Source organism: Epargyreus clarus, unplaced genomic scaffold (genome assembly GCF_041222505.1).
Source record: "Epargyreus clarus isolate Ecla_fem2 unplaced genomic scaffold, WU_Ecla_fem_2.2 ptg000017l, whole genome shotgun sequence".
NCBI classification, from domain to species: domain Eukaryota; kingdom Metazoa; phylum Arthropoda; class Insecta; order Lepidoptera; family Hesperiidae; genus Epargyreus; species Epargyreus clarus.
This window is the reverse complement of record NW_027332225.1, coordinates 5,528,456-5,551,222: the sequence shown is the minus strand read 5'-3', so window position 1 is coordinate 5,551,222 and position 22,767 is coordinate 5,528,456. Positions and strand designations below refer to the sequence as shown.

General features: G+C 37.3%; 1 protein-coding gene across 1 annotated transcript in view; it reads left to right on the top strand.

The window, feature by feature from the left end:
* para (sodium voltage-gated channel paralytic) overlaps positions 1 to 22,556 on the top strand; it is a 42,102-nt gene extending 19,546 nt beyond the window's left edge. The window contains 25 exon segments of the mRNA XM_073082110.1: positions 26 to 340; positions 2,414 to 2,479; positions 3,156 to 3,399; positions 3,893 to 4,098; positions 4,495 to 4,603; positions 5,096 to 5,161; positions 6,665 to 6,942; positions 7,017 to 7,190; positions 8,390 to 8,552; positions 10,379 to 10,566; positions 10,883 to 11,087; positions 13,470 to 13,592; positions 13,672 to 13,787; positions 13,938 to 14,079; positions 14,158 to 14,426; positions 14,501 to 14,674; positions 16,288 to 16,410; positions 17,212 to 17,334; positions 17,419 to 17,613; positions 17,696 to 17,941; positions 18,222 to 18,492; positions 18,580 to 18,884; positions 18,974 to 19,177; positions 19,293 to 19,869; positions 19,872 to 22,556. Of these exon segments, the coding sequence (XP_072938211.1) occupies positions 26 to 340; positions 2,414 to 2,479; positions 3,156 to 3,399; positions 3,893 to 4,098; positions 4,495 to 4,603; positions 5,096 to 5,161; positions 6,665 to 6,942; positions 7,017 to 7,190; positions 8,390 to 8,552; positions 10,379 to 10,566; positions 10,883 to 11,087; positions 13,470 to 13,592; positions 13,672 to 13,787; positions 13,938 to 14,079; positions 14,158 to 14,426; positions 14,501 to 14,674; positions 16,288 to 16,410; positions 17,212 to 17,334; positions 17,419 to 17,613; positions 17,696 to 17,941; positions 18,222 to 18,492; positions 18,580 to 18,884; positions 18,974 to 19,177; positions 19,293 to 19,869; positions 19,872 to 20,194 (5,205 nt within the window). The 3' untranslated portion in view covers positions 20,195 to 22,556.
* The last annotated feature ends 211 nt before the right edge of the window (positions 22,557 to 22,767 follow it).

Genomic DNA, 22,767 nt, shown 5'->3' with positions numbered 1-22,767 from the left:
TCCAAATGGAAATGTACGTCCACAGGAAGCGGAGCAGAAGGCAGCGGCGCGGGCGGACAAGGCGGAGGCGCGCGAGGCGCACGCGCGCGAGCAGGCGGCGGCGGCGGCCGAGGCCGCGTACGCGGAGGCGCACCCCGCCAAGTCGCCCAGCGACTTCTCCTGTCAGAGCTACGAGCTGTTCGTCAACCAGGAGCGCGGCAACCAGGACGACAATACTCGCGAGCGCATGTCCCTCCGTAGCGACCCCTTCCAGGACTCGGTGAGCACCCAGCCCACGCACAAGCCCACCGCCACCGAACCGCACCACGACACGGCACGCCGACAGAGGAAGGTCAGCATGGTGAGTATGCCGCGAACCTCACGCCCCACCTCACTGACAATGATTCAACTATCACTCATCTTTCACACATTCTGTACGTCTGTGTTAAGCGCTCCACACGAGAAATTTGACTTATCGGTGTACCTTTCTTATGTCTCGTCTGTCGTAATCAATTTTCCAGTAATCCAGTATACTAAAACCAATGACGTTTTTAGTTATAGATCAATGACTAAAACTAAGTTCGTACCTGCTGCTATTAGCGTTTAGAAAAAATATTTAGACAACAAATATCCGCATTAGTTACTTCAACCATATCGAAACATTATGACATGTAATTGATACATATGGTGAATAATGAAACAAACTTTAAACAAACGGTAAAAATTAAACATATTTATATATAAAAAATATAAACAAATGAATCATTGGCAGCTGAGAAGTCTTTTCAACTTGAAATTATAATTATTTTACCTGTTTCTCTCCTATGCCAGTGCCACGTATAATATATGTACAATTGCAGACATTTTTCTACTTTTCACCTATTTTCAAGTCAATTTTCAAGTTGAAAAGAAAACTATTGTACAAATGTTTTTTGCTGTGAGCTTTAAATTATTTCTTTTCACGTCTTCTGTGACATGAAACTACTTTCGCTCTGTATGCAAATATACAGATATAATATTTGATGTAACAATTATTTTAATACCGGTACCTACAATTATTTTAATTATTTGAGCACCGGTGGGGCAAAAGCGATTTTAAAACTGCCTTAAAAATATATCTGATTATTTGCTGCAGCGACTGATCTTTTACTTAAAACATCCACTTTCATTGGTTTATCATTACTTTCAATAGCATGTTAATTATTAGACAAAAATATTTTTTCAAAAATCATCGATCATTATCAATCTTTCGTGCCTGCAATTACGTTAATATCTATATCTGCATAAAATCTTCAATAAAAAAATCTAAAGCTACCTAGTTTTCAGATTTAAAAAAAAATAATCTTAGCTGTGTTAATTTTAATAATTAGAAACCAATAGTATCACTAGTGTACCTACCAGGAGATCTACGACACCCTTTATGAATGAACTTATTTGTTTCCTTTTCGCATGATTTTACGAGGCTGGTCTACGAATATTATTCAGTTATAAATTCATTGCATCGTAGTCGCTGACGTTATAGTTTTAGACTTCTTCTGTCTCCAATAATATTTTTTCAATCAATCACATCAAACAAAGCTGCTAAGGGATACAGCACTATTATGGCCTTGGATACATTCGTTCGAAAGACGCTTAAAATTGTGAACTGTGAAACTCATTGAATAATACTATTGGAGAAAATAAGTCTATTGTCATGTTAGATTGTTTCTTTCGTTATGTGAGCGTACGAACGAGCCGAGCTGAGACTGAACATATCACCGATGGAGAGGTAGGTTCGGTCAAATAATAAGTATCATTAAAGTTTTACTAACAATGAGATAACATTTAATTGCAATGACATATGAATTCCTCAATTTTGATGAGTGATTTGCGGAGGCTTCGTAATTTGGACAAACAAAAGAACAGTCCTCATGACCATAGATGTAGAATCTAAAGAACATCCATAGCGACGATAGGATTTAGAAGTATGCAAAGATGCATGTATCTGACCCTACAGTACTTCATGTGTTTATAAACAAAGTTACCTGACTAACGCTTTCAGCCATTGTCATAGCTTGTTTTCTGTGTCATTTTATTTTGTCGTTACAATAAGAGTTTCGTCAGGTGCCTTTAATCACATTTCGGTAGTTGTGTCCTTTGACGACATGAAATTAAAAATCAGATGCAAAATCTTATTGTAATTATCCACATCATTTCATGTCTTTACATTTTACTTTGGATTTATTTCTTTTATTTAGAAGTACGCTTAGTGGTCAATGGATATTTTTGAGTGCCATTTGTATATCATCACACAGATTGCTTGAAAGCTCCTTTGCTCCGATATATTTTATTACATTTTTCATTCCTCTCCTTATTTCGTGGATGTCTAAATATTTTTTAAACGAAATTGATTAGTCGGAGTTAATTACAAATTCACTTTTTCTGTGTATTGAAGGTCCCTCACCCTGAACGCATAAATAAATACGGACAGTTATATGGGCCACTGCGGGAGGGCTCACAGGTTTGTCCTTCTATCCTCATTGGTGTTTGTGTTCCCCTTCCTCTTCCTTTACTTTAGGACTTTCTCAGTTCTCTATCTTTGTTTTAACTTATTCTTACTCTGTTATTAGATCCTTCTGTTAGTAAATACTTGTTGAACGACCAATTGCAGCAATTCATGAAAATATCATAATCTCATCAATAAATTTGTTATTTCACTATAAGGTGTGTTGATGCAATGTGATCGTTTGAAGCACTTTTCATTTTTTATGTCTTCATTATTTTTATCCACCTTTTTAAGTATATTTTAAGTTGACATTTGTTTATTGGCACATGAAAGTAAGAAAGTCACTGTAATGTACAATTGTAATTCACAAATACTTCAGAAAGCTTGAGCTAAAGCCTCTGCAGTTGATACCCAGTGTTGACTAATTTTCTCACCTGATATAGTATAACTCATTGCTCGATCTGAATTGAGGAACATTATACAATATCATTAACTATCTAGTGAATCATAAAAGATCGTAACCAGCAAGATTGAAATAAATTGTCATATGATTAATAATTTAGCCAGAAATAAAACAAGAATAAATTAAATTATGATAGACCAAATAAATGAAAGTGTTAAAATTGCATTGATATTTTTTCTGTTGGAATTTTATGTATTTATCGTAATTTTTGTGCGCATGGCACTTCAGGCTTCGTTGTCTCTACCTGGTTCGCCATTCAATTTGCGGCGAGGGTCACGAGGGTCACACCAAATGGCTTTGAGGCCGAACGGAAGGTCGAGATATCCGCCGGGCGCTGATCGGAAACCTCTCGTGTTATCGACGTATCTGGATGCTCAAGAACACCTGCCGTATGCCGACGATTCAAACGCTGTTACCCCGATGTCCGAAGAAAACGGTGCTATTATCATACCGGTTTACTATGCTAATTTAGGTTTGTTCTGAATTTAAATATTAATTTGTACTTCTTAACTGTACCATTTTATTAAACTGATTTAGGTATAAAATAATGTGTCATTATCATTAAGTTCAATTTGTAGTATTTTAGACAAAAGATGCTTCGACATTTTTTCTTCAATTTAAACATTATAGAACATTGAAGGTGGTTCGACTTCGGCGGCACCACCGTCACACCTATTTCTGCCTTATAACAGCAGTGTTAAGGGCTGCTGTGTTCTGGTTTGAAAGGTGTGGCAAGGGAGACATACTTTTACGAGGCGTTCCAGCTTAGTCCTCAGGGGTAGCGATTCAGATAGGAATATCTAATCCTATCTGGGGTCGATTACAGATGTCCATGGGCGGCAGTAAACAGTTACCTACCATCAGGTGGACTGCATGCTCGTCTGCTACTCCTATATTATAAAAAAAAAAGTTTTTCTGATATTAAGGTGTACTGAATTCATGATAAAATAATTTCAATCCAATAGGTTCTCGACATTCCTCGTACACGTCTCACCAGTCGCGGCTATCGTACACATCTCACGGCGACCTGCTGGGCGGGAAGGCGCAGACCAAGGAGGCGCGGCTGCGCGGCCGCTCCGCCTCGCGCAACCACAGCGTGACGTCACAACCACACGCGTACCCGCTGCCCAGGCAGGATTCGTCGCTAGCGAACAGACCGCTTAGGGAATATGTAAGTACTCGTATTACTAGAGAATTCCCTACTCACTCAAATCACTCCAACGATTTATACTAGACCAACGACACCTCGTGGTATCGTATGTTTTGGCTAGAGGGCGTACCCAAAAAAGAGATACCTACATTCGAAAATCATTACCTTCCGCAGTCGGGTCATTACCCTCAATAGCAGTGTTATTATGAAATTCGATTTCGTCAGTGTTCATGATTTGATGGTTTTATATAATACATAGATACTCGAAATAGATCAGAAAAATTGTTAGTTTGAGTAATTTTATAATATTGAATGCGAATTTATAAGCACATAATGAATGATAATTGATAACATGAATACGCCGAACGCAAATTGCACTGTATTTTTTTATTAATTTCAAAAACCTTTAAATTACAGGAAGTTAGTACAACTGAGTGTACAGATGAAGCAGGAAAAGTACTGAAACCGTCAAGTGATAATCCTTTCATAGAATCGTCACAACAGCCCAATGTAGTTGATATGAGAGGTAAGATTTGCTTAATATTTCATATTAATATTATTATTCGGTACCTACTTCAAGTATCTAACAAAGTCATACGAATAATAATATGTTATTCAGCATGGGAGATAACACCAACATATTATTTACTTGTTATTGTAATAGAAAAGAAAGAAAACTCCTTTTCGTAACTTTAATAATACTACTTAATAAATACTATTTACGTGCGAATAAGAAATTAATTATCACTTGCTATAAAGTTGAAAGAAAACATGGTGAGGAAATCTGCACGCCAGAGTACTTTAAATTTTTTTCAAATATGTGTGAAGTCTAGTCAAATACCTGGCCAGGACGGTGGACTATGGGCCTCTCACTGAGATGAGACTTGTAACCAGCAGTGGGCAAGTCGATTATGCTTACGACAGTACAAGATTGATGTCCTATATAGAATGAGTCAAAGAAAATAATTACTTTTCTCAATTTTTACCAAACAATAACATAATTAATCTCTGATTTCAGATGTAATGGTACTAAACGAAATTATTGAACAAGCGGGACGGCAGAGCAGAGCAAGCGATCAAAATGGTATGCGAACAACGCACATCGTCTTAATTATTGTTCTTGTTTCGACAGACTTACGAATAATTCTTAATCGCTACTGTCTTGCATCACATTTTGTTATTTCATCTCTTTTTTCGATGTGCTAATTTAAATATTATGAACCAGTTTCAGTTTTATAGTTTATATGTAATCATTTACATGTATCACTATGAAATTACCAACACACATTTATTTTACACGACAAAATGAACACACTACTTACAATACAACACTGAACAGGTATTTGCTCATTATGCACTAAAAAGCATAATTGGCAAAAATAACCAAATGTGGGTGTCATTTATTAAAAAAATGCAAGGGATATATTAAATTGATGCACCAGCAATACAACCTTTACTAAGAAAAGTGTTCTACACAATATTCAAATTAAACTAATAGTAAGTACATTTTTGCCCAAACTCTTTAAAATAGGTCGCTATTACAAAAAACTATAATTGTTTAAATACAATTTCGAAAAGGGGGTCAACATTTTTCTTAGTACAAACAGCAAACTAGGACGCAAAATTTAGTTAGCCTACATGCCTAATGCTTTGACTACATGTTCACGGATTGGGCTGATTCACAACACACACAGTTTGTATGCATCGTGTGAAACCCAAATAATATCACATACTTTGTCCCATTGCGTTACAAATTTTAACACAGTAATATAGGTAACCGTTTTTGTTCTTAACTATGTTATACAAGCAAAACCTACTTTTTAGTTATTATTCATATTATCTTCTTCACCGTCTATGCATGTTTGTTTCTTTGCATTTTCATGTAACCAATTCTGCATGTCACGAAATAAATTAGCTTATAGCATTATTGAATTTAGTCGTAAATAGCCTATAATCCATAAGCTGCAATAATGTCCTTCAGAGAATTCGTCATCCAATGCAAAACATAGAATAGGCAATAAAGAGATTTTAATGCTTGCTTTGGTCACGTGCTCAATTTGATAATCACGATATTCATATTTTTTGGTCCTTCCGAAATGTTTGAAAAAAGTGAACTTGCATCATCGCTCCCATTTGCATAGATAAGCGAAAAGTTTTGATGCAGTTTTACATGTGATCACTTTAAAGAAGCCACCACCTGCTAATGGTTTGGTTTTGAAAGCACAGTGTTGTTACCTGGCACAGTATAGTTGAGTGGTATCCGAGTGCAGTGTTCTAGATTACCGATGTCAACCACTTTGCGTGCCCCTCTCAGAGATAAATGACAGCCAGAAAAAAATTCAAAAAATATGAATATTGGATTTATGACTCTACCGATATACATATTGGCTCCGACATTCTTCACTTTCACTTGATAAATTATTTTTTTATTCGATACTTTCCTATTTCTATTTCCACAAATTTTATTAATTTTTCCCTGATTTCTCGGGCCAATATAAGAGTAGACAAAATAATGAGCGAATACTAACAAAATTGTTTCTCTCTCTCTTCAACACACACACACGCAACCCGGTAAATGACACAACAGTGTCAGTATACTACTTCCCAACAGCGGAAGACGATGAGGACGGACCCACGTTCAAGGAAAAGCTTCTCGAATGCCTCATGAAAGGAATTGACTTGTTCTGTGTGTGGGACTGCTGTTGGCTGTGGCTGGAGTTTCAGAAATATGTGGCTCTCCTGGTATTCGACCCATTCGTAGAATTGTTCATCACACTGTGTATCGTAGTCAATACGTTATTCATGGCCCTAGACCATCACGACATGGACAGAGACATGGAGAAAGCACTCAAAAGCGGAAATTATGTGAGTATCATTCACTAGATAGACACACTTTCGGAAATTGATCTAGAATATAAATTCGACCTTCTTCTTTGCAGTTCTTCACCGCTACTTTTGGTATAGAAGCTACATTAAAATTAATTGCAATGAGTCCAAAGTTCTATTTTCAAGAAGGTTGGAATATTTTTGACTTTATCATCGTGGCCTTATCGCTGTTGGAGTTGGGACTTGAAGGTGTTCAGGGTTTGTCTGTATTGCGTTCCTTTCGATTGGTAAGTTTCAAACTTAATTATCTGTTTATAATTACTTAATTAAGTTATATTTAATAAGTAAAACAATATTTTTAAAATAGCCATAATTACAATTACTTAATATTAATTAACACACAACTAACGACAAATTTTTAAGAGAGCGTGGAGACGAAGAGGTATAATGTATTTATTTTGAAATAAATATTGCATTATTTAATTAAAATAATTCGCTTTCACAATGAACATTTTATTCACAATTGTATGACATAGCTACACACACCACAGTTATATGAATTACAAATATGTATTTATGTGTCCTGGACATTTTCAGCTGCGTGTATTTAAACTGGCTAAGTCTTGGCCGGCGCTAAACCTTATTATATCCATAATGGGTAGGACCGTGGGAGCTTTAGGGAACTTGACCTTTGTACTTTGCATCATTATATTCATATTCGCGGTGATGGGAATGCAGTTGTTTGGGAAAAACTACACAGGTTCTATTTGAAAGAAAATTTAGCATCTCTAAGAAATTAAGGCTTGTGATTTATCAGCTTTCCACTCCCGAATATCTTACACAGGGCTTTGATTGATTATTTCATGATGGACCGTGGGTCCACGCTGTGGCTTTATAACACGGAATGTGGCTCCATATCTCGAATGGGCCTGAGACGAAACACGTTATAAAGCTATACCACGCAGCTTACGATCATAAACTAAGCTTTGCATCAAGTAACATAGATTGACATGCAGCTTTGCTTTGAAGGGTATTTCGCATCAGGTCGATCACTGATGGGATCTATGTCGTTCTCTATGTCATTGGGAACAGCCCAGGCTTGAACATATAGATGTCGGAAAATACATAAATTGAAATTAAAACGATGCAAAAGCTCTCACAAAGTTAAAGTTAAACATATATCCCACTCATACAGAAATAAATCAATCAATGCACATTTTGTTATAGGTTACTCAAGCACACATTTGCTAATTTTAGTACATAAGCAGATCTAGAATCACTCTTCTTACCGTAATTCATAGAAACATTGTGTGATATTCCTACCCCTGTAACGTTTGGTGTGCGATAGTGTATAGAAGTCTAGACCCTGACTTTATCCGATAGTATGAGTGATTTTGGATCCATAGAGGAGGGTGCTGCAGTAGCATAGGTGACGCGCCGGTAAGAGAGCTTGTGTGACGCCTTGTTTCACAATTTGTACTTGCAGCTTCGAGTATTCAAATTGGCAAAGTCATGGCCGACACTTAATTTACTCATCTCTATAATGGGTAGGACGATGGGTGCCTTGGGCAACCTGACCTTCGTATTGTGCATCATTATTTTCATATTTGCCGTGATGGGTATGCAACTATTCGGGAAAAATTACGTGGGTAAGTGGAATTGGTGGGATGGTGTTGCATGTTCGTTGGTGTCTGATTGGAAGTTAATGTTCGGCAGCCGGCTCGGTCCATCAGTGAATCTATTTCTATAAAAACAACCTAATTCGGCTTCTTTCAGAAACATCCTGAGCGCATTGAAGTCTATAGGAAAGCTAGATAACCTCATAGAGAGTGTTATACCTAGACAAAAGTAACTAGCAATGGGTTTGAATACAAATAATTCATCTAGCGGTTCTAGTACACAGTACTGCACCACTGGACTTCGATGCGACCAGGAAAATAAACAATCCATTCATAAAAATTATGTACATTAAAATAAATAGACTGAAATAAATTCACTGACAAACTGTGGAAAATATTAAAATACATTATATTATATGTGCTAAAATTAATCTTTCCACATTTTGTGGTTTGTTCAAAACGGGTGCAGAAAAAAAGTAGACATAATTAATAATGTATCACACAAGGTACGTTTTAAGTTTAAAACGTAACTAAACGAAGGAAAGGGATACGTGACTTAAATTTTATGTACCTTTTAGATTTTTGTATACAATCGTATATTTTTTGATGATAAGTAGCCACTCGTTTTGAACGAGCCGCGGCCGGGCCTGCCGTCTTGTTCAAATAGTGACCATTGTGTTGATGTGCGTCACACTGTTATGCTCATGTCCGTTAGACGATTGGCAAGAATCGATGTGACCCTTCCAAGTGAGCCTATACCCTTAAGTATATTTACAGTATACCTTATTATTTAAAACCCCGCAAGGCGCCTCACTTGTGAAACACTATTAGCCAGCTTTTCTGACTTTAACTCTTCCCTTTTAGCCTAGCCAAGTTTTAAGACATTTTCTTTAAATCTGTCTGTCAACTCAGCCGATATTAAACTCTCATCAAAGTTAACTTTCTTGTCTTAGTCTTTAACTTGCATTTGCATGAATTGTGTACATCTGAATATTTATAACAGTTTATTTTCCGTATTTTTAAATATTTTCAATTTTAGGAAAACGCATGTAGTTGTAGTTAGATTCTAGATTGCTTGTTTTTATACATTTTAATGATTGTTGTAGGGATTTCGTTAGGTAGGTATTTCGTATATTAAACTGCGTAACAAGGTCAGAAATGATAAAAATTGAATTACTTATAGAAATAAAAGTGGTGCCACACATAATTACACATACAGATGAAACTTGTTAAATGTTGTAAGCTATGTTGTTAGTTAATCTGCAAATAGATAATTAACCATTTTGAAGAGGTTATTTATGTGATAATTTTAAAAACAATACTATATTATATTAATTTCACTATAAAGGCACAGGTTTAAGTACTATCGTATGTACTTTATTGTAAGTATACGAAATCCCTGCCGCATTTAATAATCGTTCTAAGTACTTATATGTTTTAATTCTGGGCAAACTATAAAGCGCTTTACATATTTGCACGTTTATGTGTTAGCAATATGCTCTTTTTTAACTTGTTAATGGTATAAATTAAACACCTTTTCTGCTAATGACATATCATTGACTTGTTACAAAAATGCATATTGCAATAATATGCTTCAGTCAATGGCAATACGTTAAAAATAAGATTATTGAAATTAATTCCATCTAAAGTTAAATAATATTTAAATTCATTGCCCAAATTAATTATTTCTCGAATAACCTTTCACTTCGATATATTTGTGTGCTTTTAAATTCATTTTGGAAACAGCACTTAATTAAGCGCAGTCTATTGTCTTATCAACATTTGCCAATACAGTAGATTTGTCAACACATTGTAATGCTCTTACAAATTCTAATAAAGTAATATTGCGTGTACAGATTACGTAGACCGATTCCCCGATGGGGACCTGCCTCGGTGGAATTTCACGGACTTCATGCACAGTTTCATGATAGTGTTCCGCGTGCTCTGTGGAGAGTGGATAGAGAGCATGTGGGACTGCATGCTCGTTGGAGATGTGTCATGCATTCCGTTCTTCTTGGCCACTGTCGTGATTGGCAATCTTGTGGTCAGTATCTGATACCTACGTCTCATTCTTTGTATCCTTACCATACATTCCATACTTGCAATATCCTTTTTTAATAATGATAATGATTAGACGACATTCATGAAGTGTAATCATTACATAGATACTCCGTAAATGTTCCCGAATTACAGATAAAAAAATATAATACTCTCTTTTCCATGTTTAATTCGCTCTTCCGTGTTTTAAAACTTTAATTGAATTATTAATTTGATATAACTTTATAAGTTCTTCATAAATCTTACCAACTGTTTGAGGATAACTACGATCTAAATAATATAGAATCATTATAACATTTCAGGTACTCAACCTTTTCTTGGCCCTGTTACTGTCAAATTTTGGTTCATCAAGTTTGTCTTCCCCTACTGCGGACCAGGACACCAATAAGATCGCGGAGGCCTTTAACAGGATATCCAGGTTTATTGACTGGGTCAAGAGGAACGTTGCTGATATACTCAAACTGGTTAAGAACAAACTGACCAACCAGATTGCTATACACGCTCCCGGTAAGATGTGTTTCGTATAACCCGGTCGTTGTGGCATGTCATTGTGTGTGAAGTGTGACTTGTTGTAAAAAATTGTTTGTATTCCCTTGATCGTCATAAATATAAGACATTTTCTTATGTATAAACGCTTAATATCAGTAAGTATTTAGTTTTTGAATCCACCGTATTTTTTATTCGAAATATGATGACATAATTGAACAAAGATTTGGCAGCTGAAACTTAGGTATTAAGCGTTTATAAAATTTAAAGATTTTTCCCATTAGTAACCCACTTCCCAATGGGGAAAAACTTTCCCATTTAACGATATTATAGTTCTTTCAAATACTTCGGTAACATTTTGTCGTAACTTCGTTATAAGTTTTTGGGGAAATATGGGGAAATACAGAAAATTCGTTATTTATAGCTTGCCAATTTAATGAAGAGTTTACGCTAAACTTTGACTGCTGCCTAAAGGGTCAAGCGCTGATTAGTGTAGTATAAAATTCAACGAAATGCCTTAAACAAATTTTCTAACGTAATGTGGACCAGTTGTGGAAGTAAGGTGGAGGAAGACTACTTGGTCTTGCACTCCACTTTTGAAAGAATAAAATATCTACTTTCTTACTTTTAACATTCTTACGCTCACCTAGTATATAATGAAGTAATTGCAAGGACTATAATAATCGCTTGTAAAATACATATAAAAAGACAGTACTGGCATAAATTCAACAATTATTTTTTAAAGAAATAAATTAAAATATTAATATAAACTAGATTTGTGAACGGGTAAATGTTGATGATGATATTTTTTGGAGAATACATAAAGTAAGTATACAAGCCCCCAGTGTAGGCACGATACTTTAACCAAACTTTAATTTAAACATTCATAGTTCTGATTAAGTGTTTGTAGTTCTGTGGCGCTGGTGTGTCAAAGACAAGTGTAATTGAACAACTTGGATGTGTTTGTGCGTTTAAATCAATCCGTTAACGCTATAGTAAACACAAACCACAAATATATCAGTTGACAACGTTGCCCAGCCGCGGGAATGGAATATATGAGCCCGAACAGTTTTTGTTGTGATTGTAGCATGGCAGTGAACTACAAATATAACCTTGTATAGCATGATGTTGGTGTTTCTGTATACCCCTGTATCGAGTACTATTTGTACACTCTGCGTTGCTTGTGCCCTAGCAGTCAAGTGTAGACTTTGCAGACCTGTCGTGTGTTAGATTCGATCCCTAATAATCTTGCTCCTTCCGTTGTATTCATACCTTCATTGTGTTAAAATCTGTCGTAGCTTATATGATATTGAGGTTACCATGTACGCTTGATGTAACATTGCTATTATAATGTGCTTTAGGTGTTGTGTTTGTGCATGTATCTATGTGTTATATATAATTAAAACCATCATCAAAATCATTGTGTCATCAGTATCATTAATATAATGTATATTTCTTAAAATATTAATATTTGTCGTAATATCATTACGTCGTTATTCTGATAGTTAGTTATCATTGATCATCTAACGAGTATCTCAAAAGTTAACGCAAAAGGAACATTTCGCTATATTCCAAGATTCCAGGAAATTTAACCAGATGAACCAGAAACGTGTTAAAAAGTTGTCCACGTGTGATATCTATAACAAAAATTGCTTCAATAAGAAGAAATACGTGATTTCCTTACAAAATATAAGAAAATGAAATAAACTGTTAAATAGTGACATAAGAACTTATTGTTTGATTACATTCCATACAATAGCTGCAGTAGGAGATAACCCATAAGAAATGCTGAAATTGTATCATGTGCATGGCGTCGAAAAAAGGACTCCACGTAAAGTAAAATGTCAAATACGCAATCCTTGAAATAAATTGTCGACGCAAAACGGTTCTCCTGTATAGTTTATAACAGCTTCTGGCCTAATTTATGTCACAATTAATTACATTTTTTGGACTCGAATCAAAAGCTTTGTTTCATCTATTAGTGTCATAAAGACAAAGGAGAATTGGATTTAGAGAAATGTTCCGAAGCATAAGTAGGTATTATTAGATAATGGTTTTATTAAAATTGTAACGTAAAAGTAAATATATTTCTTTTAGTATATTATATATGAAACTATGTAAAATAAATGTATTAAATTAACCTTGTATGTAAGTACTTACTTTAAATATTTAAATGTTAAAATTAAGAGAATTTAAAATGAAAAGACATTTTGTAAAGGAGCCCGTTATATAAGTTATGCAGGTTTTTAATTCAATTGAAAAGTTGAGTTGTCGGTTTTACAAGTTTTTCTAAATTCGTCCTGGTCTGATTTCTATGCTTGGGTGCTGGTGTCGACGCACGGTGGGACAAACCGCGATACGTAGGCTTAAAGGCGGCTTTGTGTGGCCGCTGTGTCTCCTCAGAACGCGTCGACAACGAACTGGAACTCGGCACGGACCTCGACGATGGCGTACTGTATAAGGATAAGAAACTCAAAGACCAAGTAGAAGTGGCGATCGGTGATGGCATGGAATTCACGATACCCGGTATGAAAATTTTAAATAATACCGTGTCCAAATCGTTATTTGTGATTGTATAATAATCGATGTTCTTTAATTTTACAAGGAGACAATAAATACAAAAAGGGTAAAATTCTTATGAATAATATCAACGCTATAACAGACAATCACACGGACAACAGAATAAACTGTGATCTGAACCACCACGGATTTCCTATTCAGGTAATGTCAGCATTTTCATTATACACACCTCATTTCATTACAATCATTTCATTACACCTATAATAATGTAATATTTGGCTCAGAGATAAGAATTTCATAATGTGTTTAAAAAAAATTATACGTCGTAAATATAAGCTGTTATATTTTTAGGATGACGATACAATAAGTCAAAAATCGTACGGCAGTCATAAAATTAGGTCATTCAAAGATGAAAGTCATAAAGGTTCAGCAGATACTATTGATGGAGAAGAAAAGAAAGATGCCAGTAAAGAAGAGTTAGGATTAGAAGAAGGTTCATTACTATTTATATTTCTTTTTAATGATAAATGTATGAGGGTGGATTTTTAATATCGTGTTTTGAATACTTCAGAAATGGCAGAAGAAGAGGAGGATAAATTAGACGGAGGCCTTGGAAAACACGATATCATAGCTGCTGCTGACGAGGACGTGGTGGACGATACACCTGCTGATTGCTGTCCTGAGCCCTGCTACCAGCGCTTCCCCTTTTTAGCTGGTGACGATGAATCGCCTTTCTGGCAGGGCTGGGCCATGCTCAGACTAAAAACATTCCGATTAATAGAAAATACTTACTTTGAAACGGCTGTGATAACAATGATCTTGCTCAGTAGTTTGGCTCTGGTATGTGTGGTTGCTTTCATACTTAATTTAAAATCTGTTTTTCTGTGTTTAAACAATTTATTACCTACTTTCAGGCGTTAGAAGATGTACACTTACCTCATAGGCCCATTCTTCAAGATATCTTGTATTATATGGATCGTATCTTTACCGTCATATTCTTCATTGAGATGTTGATCAAGTGGCTTGCTCTCGGCTTTCAAAAATATTTTACAAATGCATGGTGTTGGCTGGATTTTATCATCGTCATGGTAACGACTTTCATCTATTCTAATAATTAAGTATTATTTAATTTCACATATGTTTTATTATTTATGAACTCAAAACATAAATGAGTTAATTTCCAATAAAAGACATTTAATGCGTGTAATTGGAAAATTATCAGTACACCAAAACAATTTGCAATTTAGGAATCACTTTTAACTTAAATTGTTTTATTTATATGTATATGTATATTTATGTACACGACAAAATATATGGGTACAAAAAACATTGTTACATAAATTGTTACAAAAGTAGCTACTGCTTATTCTATCAAGAAATATTTTCCAGGAGAGTCAGCAAAGAAATGCTGATTATAAATGTATTACGTATTTAAAAGTAAAATAATGTTATTTAAACATACATGCATTACTTTTGTTTTTTGTATATTATTTATTATTGTGTATTTAACGTAAGACCTCAAATATTTTACCTGAGTAAATGACGAGTGGTGTCGAATTAGTTGTCGCTCGTAAACCACGGGGCCGTGATGGCGGGGGCGGACGACATCCCCGCGTTCCGCTCGATGCGCACGTTGCGCGCGCTGCGGCCGCTCCGCGCAGTCTCAAGATGGGAGGGCATGCGCGTGAGTACGCGCCCCAGTGTCTGTGGCGCTGCTGTGGCGACCTGTTGCGTTGCCCATCGGAACGGAGCAGTATTGTTTAATACACATGCACATTAACTGAAAGATCTTAATCAGTTAATTGAAGACTGTTATTTTACAAGAAAATAAGACGACGATTCAAATTAACCCATTCATATATTGGTACATGTTCATTACTTAATAATTAAAATAATACCAAAGGCGATGTGGATTGTGAGCGCGTTCAAAACGATGGGCAGCGCGACCACACTGAACGCTTTGACTGTTTGATGTCATTGCAATGGTGGCTGCGAGCGATGTGCCCTGCTGCCCCGAGATCTCGATGTCGTCTTGTTCTGTTTGTGGATATTGCTTCTATGTCTCTTTAACCTACACTTCCTTTAGCATTCTATTTGTATACGACCGGAACCACATCAGATCTTTTTATCCCGTCACTTACTGTGCATGTAATAACGACTATCCTTGCGCTATTTGTAATCTTGGTGAGTGCTGCTTTAAACTTGTCTAATATGCAAGTATTATATATTTATACTCCTAAAATGAACATAGCACAAAATCTTCGTTGAATGCTATCGATGTCGTTTAAATATATAACGCTATTTTTGTGTAACATATACTTTTATGTTTACTTTAGCATTGGAGAATTCTGCGATAGATGAATTCTTTGATGTAATTACCCTATTTAACCTTACTTAAGCAACCTATAAATAGATACTAGTTATATACCTTTTTATAACGCTTTTATACTAGGGAATATAGGATGTGGTTGGTCGTTTCCTTCTTCAAAGACTGTTTAGTCTTAATCCTATTGGTAATATGAAATGGTCGATTGTACGTCTTCTAAATTATTGATTTCTTCACTAAATCTTTGTAAACGGTTTACAGGTCTCATTCATTGATTTGTATCACTCGACACGTTCTTGTGTCAACATCGAAAGCATCTGGTGTTTTTAAGTTTGTTATGTATTTATATCAGTGTGTGACTGTTAATTTCATCAGGTCTCGCTTATAAACTTCGTAGCGGCGCTTTGTGGCGCCGGAGGCATCCAAGCGTTCAAAACGATGAGAACGCTCCGCGCCCTTCGACCGCTCAGAGCCATGAGCCGCATGCAGGGCATGAGGGTACGTAGCCCTGCCGAGCTCGCCACACACCGCTCCACACCTCACACTCACATCTTACATCGTCACTCTCTCACAAACAACATCTATTCAGAACTGTCTTAAGCGCCCCTCTTTGTTCTGCATTACAAACTCAAACTCATTTATTTTCCAAAGTTCTTAATGCTCACTGACGCTAGTCGATTATTAATTTCTATTAGTGAATCATTTTGAAGACTTCGGTGGCACCCATGAATGGCTTAGTATCATCACGAATTGTTACGTTCTCTCTAATTGCAGTTGGAACAGGTTCATATTGGCAGAAAAATCATTGTTATGTTTGGTCTTCTTTTCTATTGGATTTTAGCTAGATTAGTACTCATCTTAGTTGTTTGGAATGTAATTTTTAGATTCTGCACTTTAGATACATCTTCTTGCATTTCTTCTTTACATGGTAAGATTTATTGACGAGTGGCATGTTTTATCCTAGACGTAATTTAGATGATTGAAAACAAGGTAAGTTTACAAAGCAAAACCAGCTTTCAATTGTATGTGGAGATGTGGCTTGTGCATGCATCAATGTGATGATATCATGATACAATATTTAGTTAAGTACAATCAACGCTGTATTACTGCAAAAGTAAATATAAATAATAAAACGCACTTTATATTTAAAATTCATAAATATAGTTACATAAATTTGCAAAGATCGACAAAATATATAATGACATAATCAAAGTCAAGTGCGACAAACTTTTCCATAAGCTTGCTTTAAAAAAATATAAATTGTTTTAATCCTTACCTTGGCAATTCTATGTACTACAGGTTGTCGTGAACGCTTTAGTTCAAGCCATACCCTCTATCTTCAACGTGTTGCTCGTGTGTCTCATCTTCTGGCTCATATTTGCCATTATGGGAGTCCAATTGTTCGCTGGAAAATATTTTAAGGTCAGTTCTTAATTAATAAATCAATGTTAGTACCACATTTATTTACATGATATAAAGTTAAGCATTTATTTTTATCAATTGCAGTGTGTAGATATGAACCATACAACTTTAAGCCACGAAATCATACCCGACCGGAACGCCTGTATCTTGGAGAACTACACCTGGGAAAACTCTCCGATGAACTTCGATCACGTTGGCAAAGCCTACTTGTGCCTATTCCAAGTAGCTACATTCAAGGGTTGGATTCAAATCATGAATGATGCAATTGATTCTAGAGAGGTATGTAGGGAAAGGCGACCAGTAATATTTGACGGCACCACGACAACAAATGATTTGTTAATTTGGTGTGTTCTTGTTTTAGGTCGGAAGACAACCAATCCGAGAGACGAATATTTATATGTACCTCTATTTCGTATTCTTCATTATATTTGGATCGTTCTTCACTCTCAATCTATTCATCGGTGTGATCATCGACAACTTTAACGAACAGAAGAAGAAAGCAGGCGGCAGTCTCGAGATGTTCATGACTGAAGACCAGAAAAAGTATTACAATGCCATGAAGAAAATGGGTTCCAAAAAGCCGTTAAAAGCCATTCCTAGACCTAAAGTAAGTTATGAAAAAACATTAACACTTATCGATAACTATAGTCATTTCAAATTGCTTACCTACTCAATAAAATTGCCTGTCTGTTTTAAAAATATCAAATCTTCACTACTTTTCAAATGTTTCAAAATGTTTTGTAATTCTGTGTAAGTACGAATTTATTTTGGAAATTGGTGAATTAGACATTTTTTCATGTGAAGAAAGTGACATAAGTATAATTAATGCAGAAAATATTCAAATCTATATCCACGTTATATTAAATGTTTTCCGTAATTCTTTGCAGTGGCGACCACAAGCGATCGTATTCGAGATAGTGACGGACAAGAAGTTCGACATGATCATCATGTTGTTCATCGGACTGAACATGTTGACCATGACGCTCGATCACTACCAGCAGTCGGACACTTTCAGCGCTGTCCTCGACTATCTTAATATGATATTTATCGTAATATTTAGTTCAGAGTGCCTCTTAAAAATATTCGCCTTACGATATCACTATTTTGTAGAGCCCTGGAACCTATTCGATTTTGTCGTTGTGATGTTCTCAATTCTCAGTAAGTGTTCTAAATTGCGTTATTTTCAAAGTTTTTTTTGTTATTCATTAATTATTTTTTCTTTAACATTTCCCTATTTCATTACAGGTTTGGTGTTAAGTGATATTATAGAAAAATATTTCGTATCACCAACTTTGTTGAGAGTAGTAAGAGTAGCAAAAGTGGGTCGAGTACTTCGACTCGTGAAAGGTGCAAAGGGTATCCGGACACTGTTGTTCGCGTTGGCCATGTCACTGCCAGCTCTCTTCAATATCTGCCTATTGTTATTCCTCGTTATGTTTATCTTCGCTATATTTGGAATGTCATTTTTCATGCACGTAAAAAATAAAGGTGGCCTTGATGATGTGTATAATTTTAAGACATTCGTGCAGAGCATGATATTACTATTTCAAGTAAGTTTTGTGATCTGTTACCATGGAATGATATTTTTTCTTACTTACTATTTCAATAAATGCTTTTCTAACAAATAACTTTCGTATAGATGTCGACATCAGCCGGGTGGGACGGTGTGCTAGATGGTATAATTAATGAAGAAGAATGTGATTTGCCGGACAACGAGCGGGGCTCGCCCGGCAACTGCGGCTCCGCCACCATCGGCATTACTTACCTACTGTCCTACCTCGTTATCTCCTTCCTCATCGTTATCAACATGTACATCGCTGTCATCCTCGAAAATTATTCACAGGTAGGTCATAAACTTTGTTATCTGTATGCTTGAATCGTTGAAATAATTAATAACTCGATATCTCATTATTTGCATTTTATTATCCTTTTAACACGACTGTAAACTTGATTTTCAGGCGACAGAAGATGTACAGGAAGGCCTAACGGACGACGACTACGACATGTATTACGAGATCTGGCAGCGGTTCGATCCCGACGGCACGCAGTACATCCGCTACGAGCAACTGTCCGACTTCCTCGACGTTCTCGAGCCACCCCTGCAGATCCACAAACCGAACAAGTACAAGATCATATCGATGGACATACCGATATGCCGCGGCGACATGATGTTCTGCGTGGACATCCTGGACGCGCTGACGAAGGACTTCTTCGCGCGGAAAGGCAACCCGATAGAGGAGACGGGCGACCTGGAGGTCGGGCGGCCGGACGAGGCGGGCTACGAGCCGGTGTCGTCGACGCTGTGGCGGCAGCGCGAGGAGTACTGCGCGCGGCTGATCCAGCACGCGTGGCGGCGGCACCGGCGCGCGCACGAGGAGCCGGCGGGCGCGGGCGGCGCGGCGGGCGGCGGCGACGCGGACGGCGCGGAGGGCGCGCCCACGGCCGTGCTGCTGGACGCCGTGACGCCCAACGGGCACCGCGTGGTGCTGCAGGCGGCGGGCGCGGCGCCGCGGCCGCCCGAGCCCGCGCCGCCGCCCGCGCCCGTCTGACCCGCGCTGGCGCTCGCGCTGCTGCCCGCGCTCGTCGACGACGCGCCGCTGCCGCTGCCCGCACCGCTGCCCGAGCTCTTGAGCCCACCCAAGCGCACTTGATTATTTTTTACGCTAGATGTTTCGTGTCCGTGGTGTCGGCGGGCCGCGGCGACGGCGCGCGCGGGGCTCGGCCGCTGCGCCGCGCCGGTCTCTCGTGGACGTTAGTCTTGCGCGTTAGACGTTCGGAGTGTTGTTGGAGTGTTTTATATTCGCGTGGCCGAAGCTTGCGTGACCGTTTGTTTTGCGACCGATGTTCGCGTATACCGTGATTACTGTATCGACTAGAACACGTTTATGTTATCGCGTTTCCCCGTTTCGGGAGGAGCTGAGTGTCCATTCGTGAGAATCGTTTTAGCGAGCACGCAGTTTTATTTTGATCGTCACTAGTGTTGTAATGTAAGATATCGGATAAACTGAGAAAACTATGAAAGCTTATTTTTATATTCGACGAATACTACCTATGTAAATTTTAAATTGAATGCGATCATTATAGAGATTGTCTAATTTAGCTGCGAAGCCGCTGTGAGACATCATTTTTCTTCCCCGAAATGGTGTCGAACAGGGGTTTCAGGCACGATGGAGTGCCAGAGAGCGACGCGGAGTGACAATTGCTTTGATAAGTTTCGCTTCAGTGGGTCGCGTCTGCGCCGGCTCCACTTCGGCTGGCGAGAGACACGCGCTCAATACTATGGCATGGTAATTTTTAGGAAAGGATAATTTAACATCACCACATATTGTATGTCACGTTCGTTTTCTCGTCCATTGCGTTCGGACATTAGTGTAATCGTATCTAATACCTAACGCTTAAGGGAAGCAATGGCTACGCCAGTTCATATCAATTTTGTCCATAATAGTTTTTAATAGTTCCAATTTTTAAGCTTCTAACCGTACCGGACGTCGCGTCTCACCTTCTAGTCGAGGTCGGTCACCTCGAAAATTTAAAAGAGTTTAGAGAAATTTTTGCAAAGTTATCTATGTAAGCTTAGCCAATCAGCAGTGAAATCGGTACCAGAGTTCACTTCCGTCCTAATTCAGTACGCATGATAGGAATCGAGCCATTTTACGTAACGCGCACCTTCTCGTAGTTAATGTAATTGCCTTCCCCTGGGTTACATTAGCTGCGCCCGCCCGGGACCCGCATGACTGCATCACGACCCACCCTCGCGCTCTACACGCATCATCGATATCCCCGACAAGCTAACCGATTCGGCTACCCGAGACATCACCTTAATTAGCAATAAGATTATTGATATACCTAAGAGATCGAACGTCCCTTACCGAGTAAGGTAGATATTATTGAAATATTTTTATTTTTCGATTGACATCTCTCTAGATAATGGATGTAGCGCAGTCGCGAAGTCGTTAAAGTGAGTGCAGATCGCCGCGTCGAACGACTCTGATGGTATGCGATGTCTCGATTCGTTGAAGGTTGAGTTCCGTCAGTATTGTCTATTCTAGCACAACAAACTTAATGAATCATTAAATTTTGTAAATTAACTTTGGAAGTGGTCAATTTTCTACTACTGTATATAATGAGAGCTTACCGCCGGGTGATCCCGATCCGCACGTCGCCACACATATGTATCATGTTATCGACATCAGCGAGTCGCAGCGATACGTAAGGCTTGAAGCAATAACGTTAACGTGTGCTCGACGAGTTTCGCTTTTTATTATGAAACATGTCACTGAATAGTTGTGTGCAGGTTGTTTTCGATTCGTTCTTAAATATAAAATGTGAAAATTCTGAAGTGCAAGACGTTCTATAATGTTGCAACAGATCGAGTCAGTGTATTGTAACTAACATGAGACGCTTAACGTTTTGCACATATTTTGCAATAATAATTACGGTTACAGATAATAAATATGTAGATACTTTTATAAAGAACATAGTGCGGGGTGTGTCCCAGCGAAGTTCCCCGTCGCTCGCACACGCTCCGCGCCCGCCTTCTGATCACATCATTGTTTTAGTTCGTTCAGTTGTTATATTGAAGAAGTGGCTATGTGTTGAATCTGCCGGGATGGGAACAACACGAAACGGTTCAGCGATATATCGAAAAAAAAAACATTATAAATAAATCTTATAAAATTTATCTGTAAAAGCTCAAAGCGTAACAAATAACCACTCTGTAAAATTTGTTAGAATAAGCGCTTGTAAAACAGGCGTAGGTGTGAATGTGGATAAAATTGACTGATGTCAAATTTTAAAATTTACAACATGTGTTACGTGCGAGTCAGCAAGTCGATTTGGGCCTTACTAGCTTAAGTAGAAAACTGCAGTTTAAGAATTCCAGATACGTTGAAGACCCATAATTTTATATTAATAACGAACCGTTTCATGTTGTTTCTACTTATATATTTTCTTTATTCCCGGTTATAAGTGAAATTATTGTGTTGGTCAAACCAAACAGATCTATCTAATATTAGGCATATTGGCACAAAGAAGTTGTGTTTAATTAAGTTTAGACAATAAGTTACGATATCATTGTATAATTTCTTTAACTAAACTTATGACAAAAAGTGAGTTCAGTTTGCTGAATGATAGAGATTTAATTGAGTATTTATTATATATATTGTTGAAGTTTGTACAAAATAAATTAAGTAAACAATTAAATATAGAACTTGACTGCTTTATCTCTTTGTTTTATTTTTGATAACGTGCTTGGAGAATCCAGACAACAGGATTACATCACGATACAAGGTTACAATAGCATTTACATCGCCTGAACTTCTGCAACGGCTAATTATAATTTGACAAATTTGAATTATTTAAAATAGCTTAACGTAATGTAATATGGAGGTAACAACAAGTAATGGAGGTAAGCATAAACAGGTAAAGAAATAT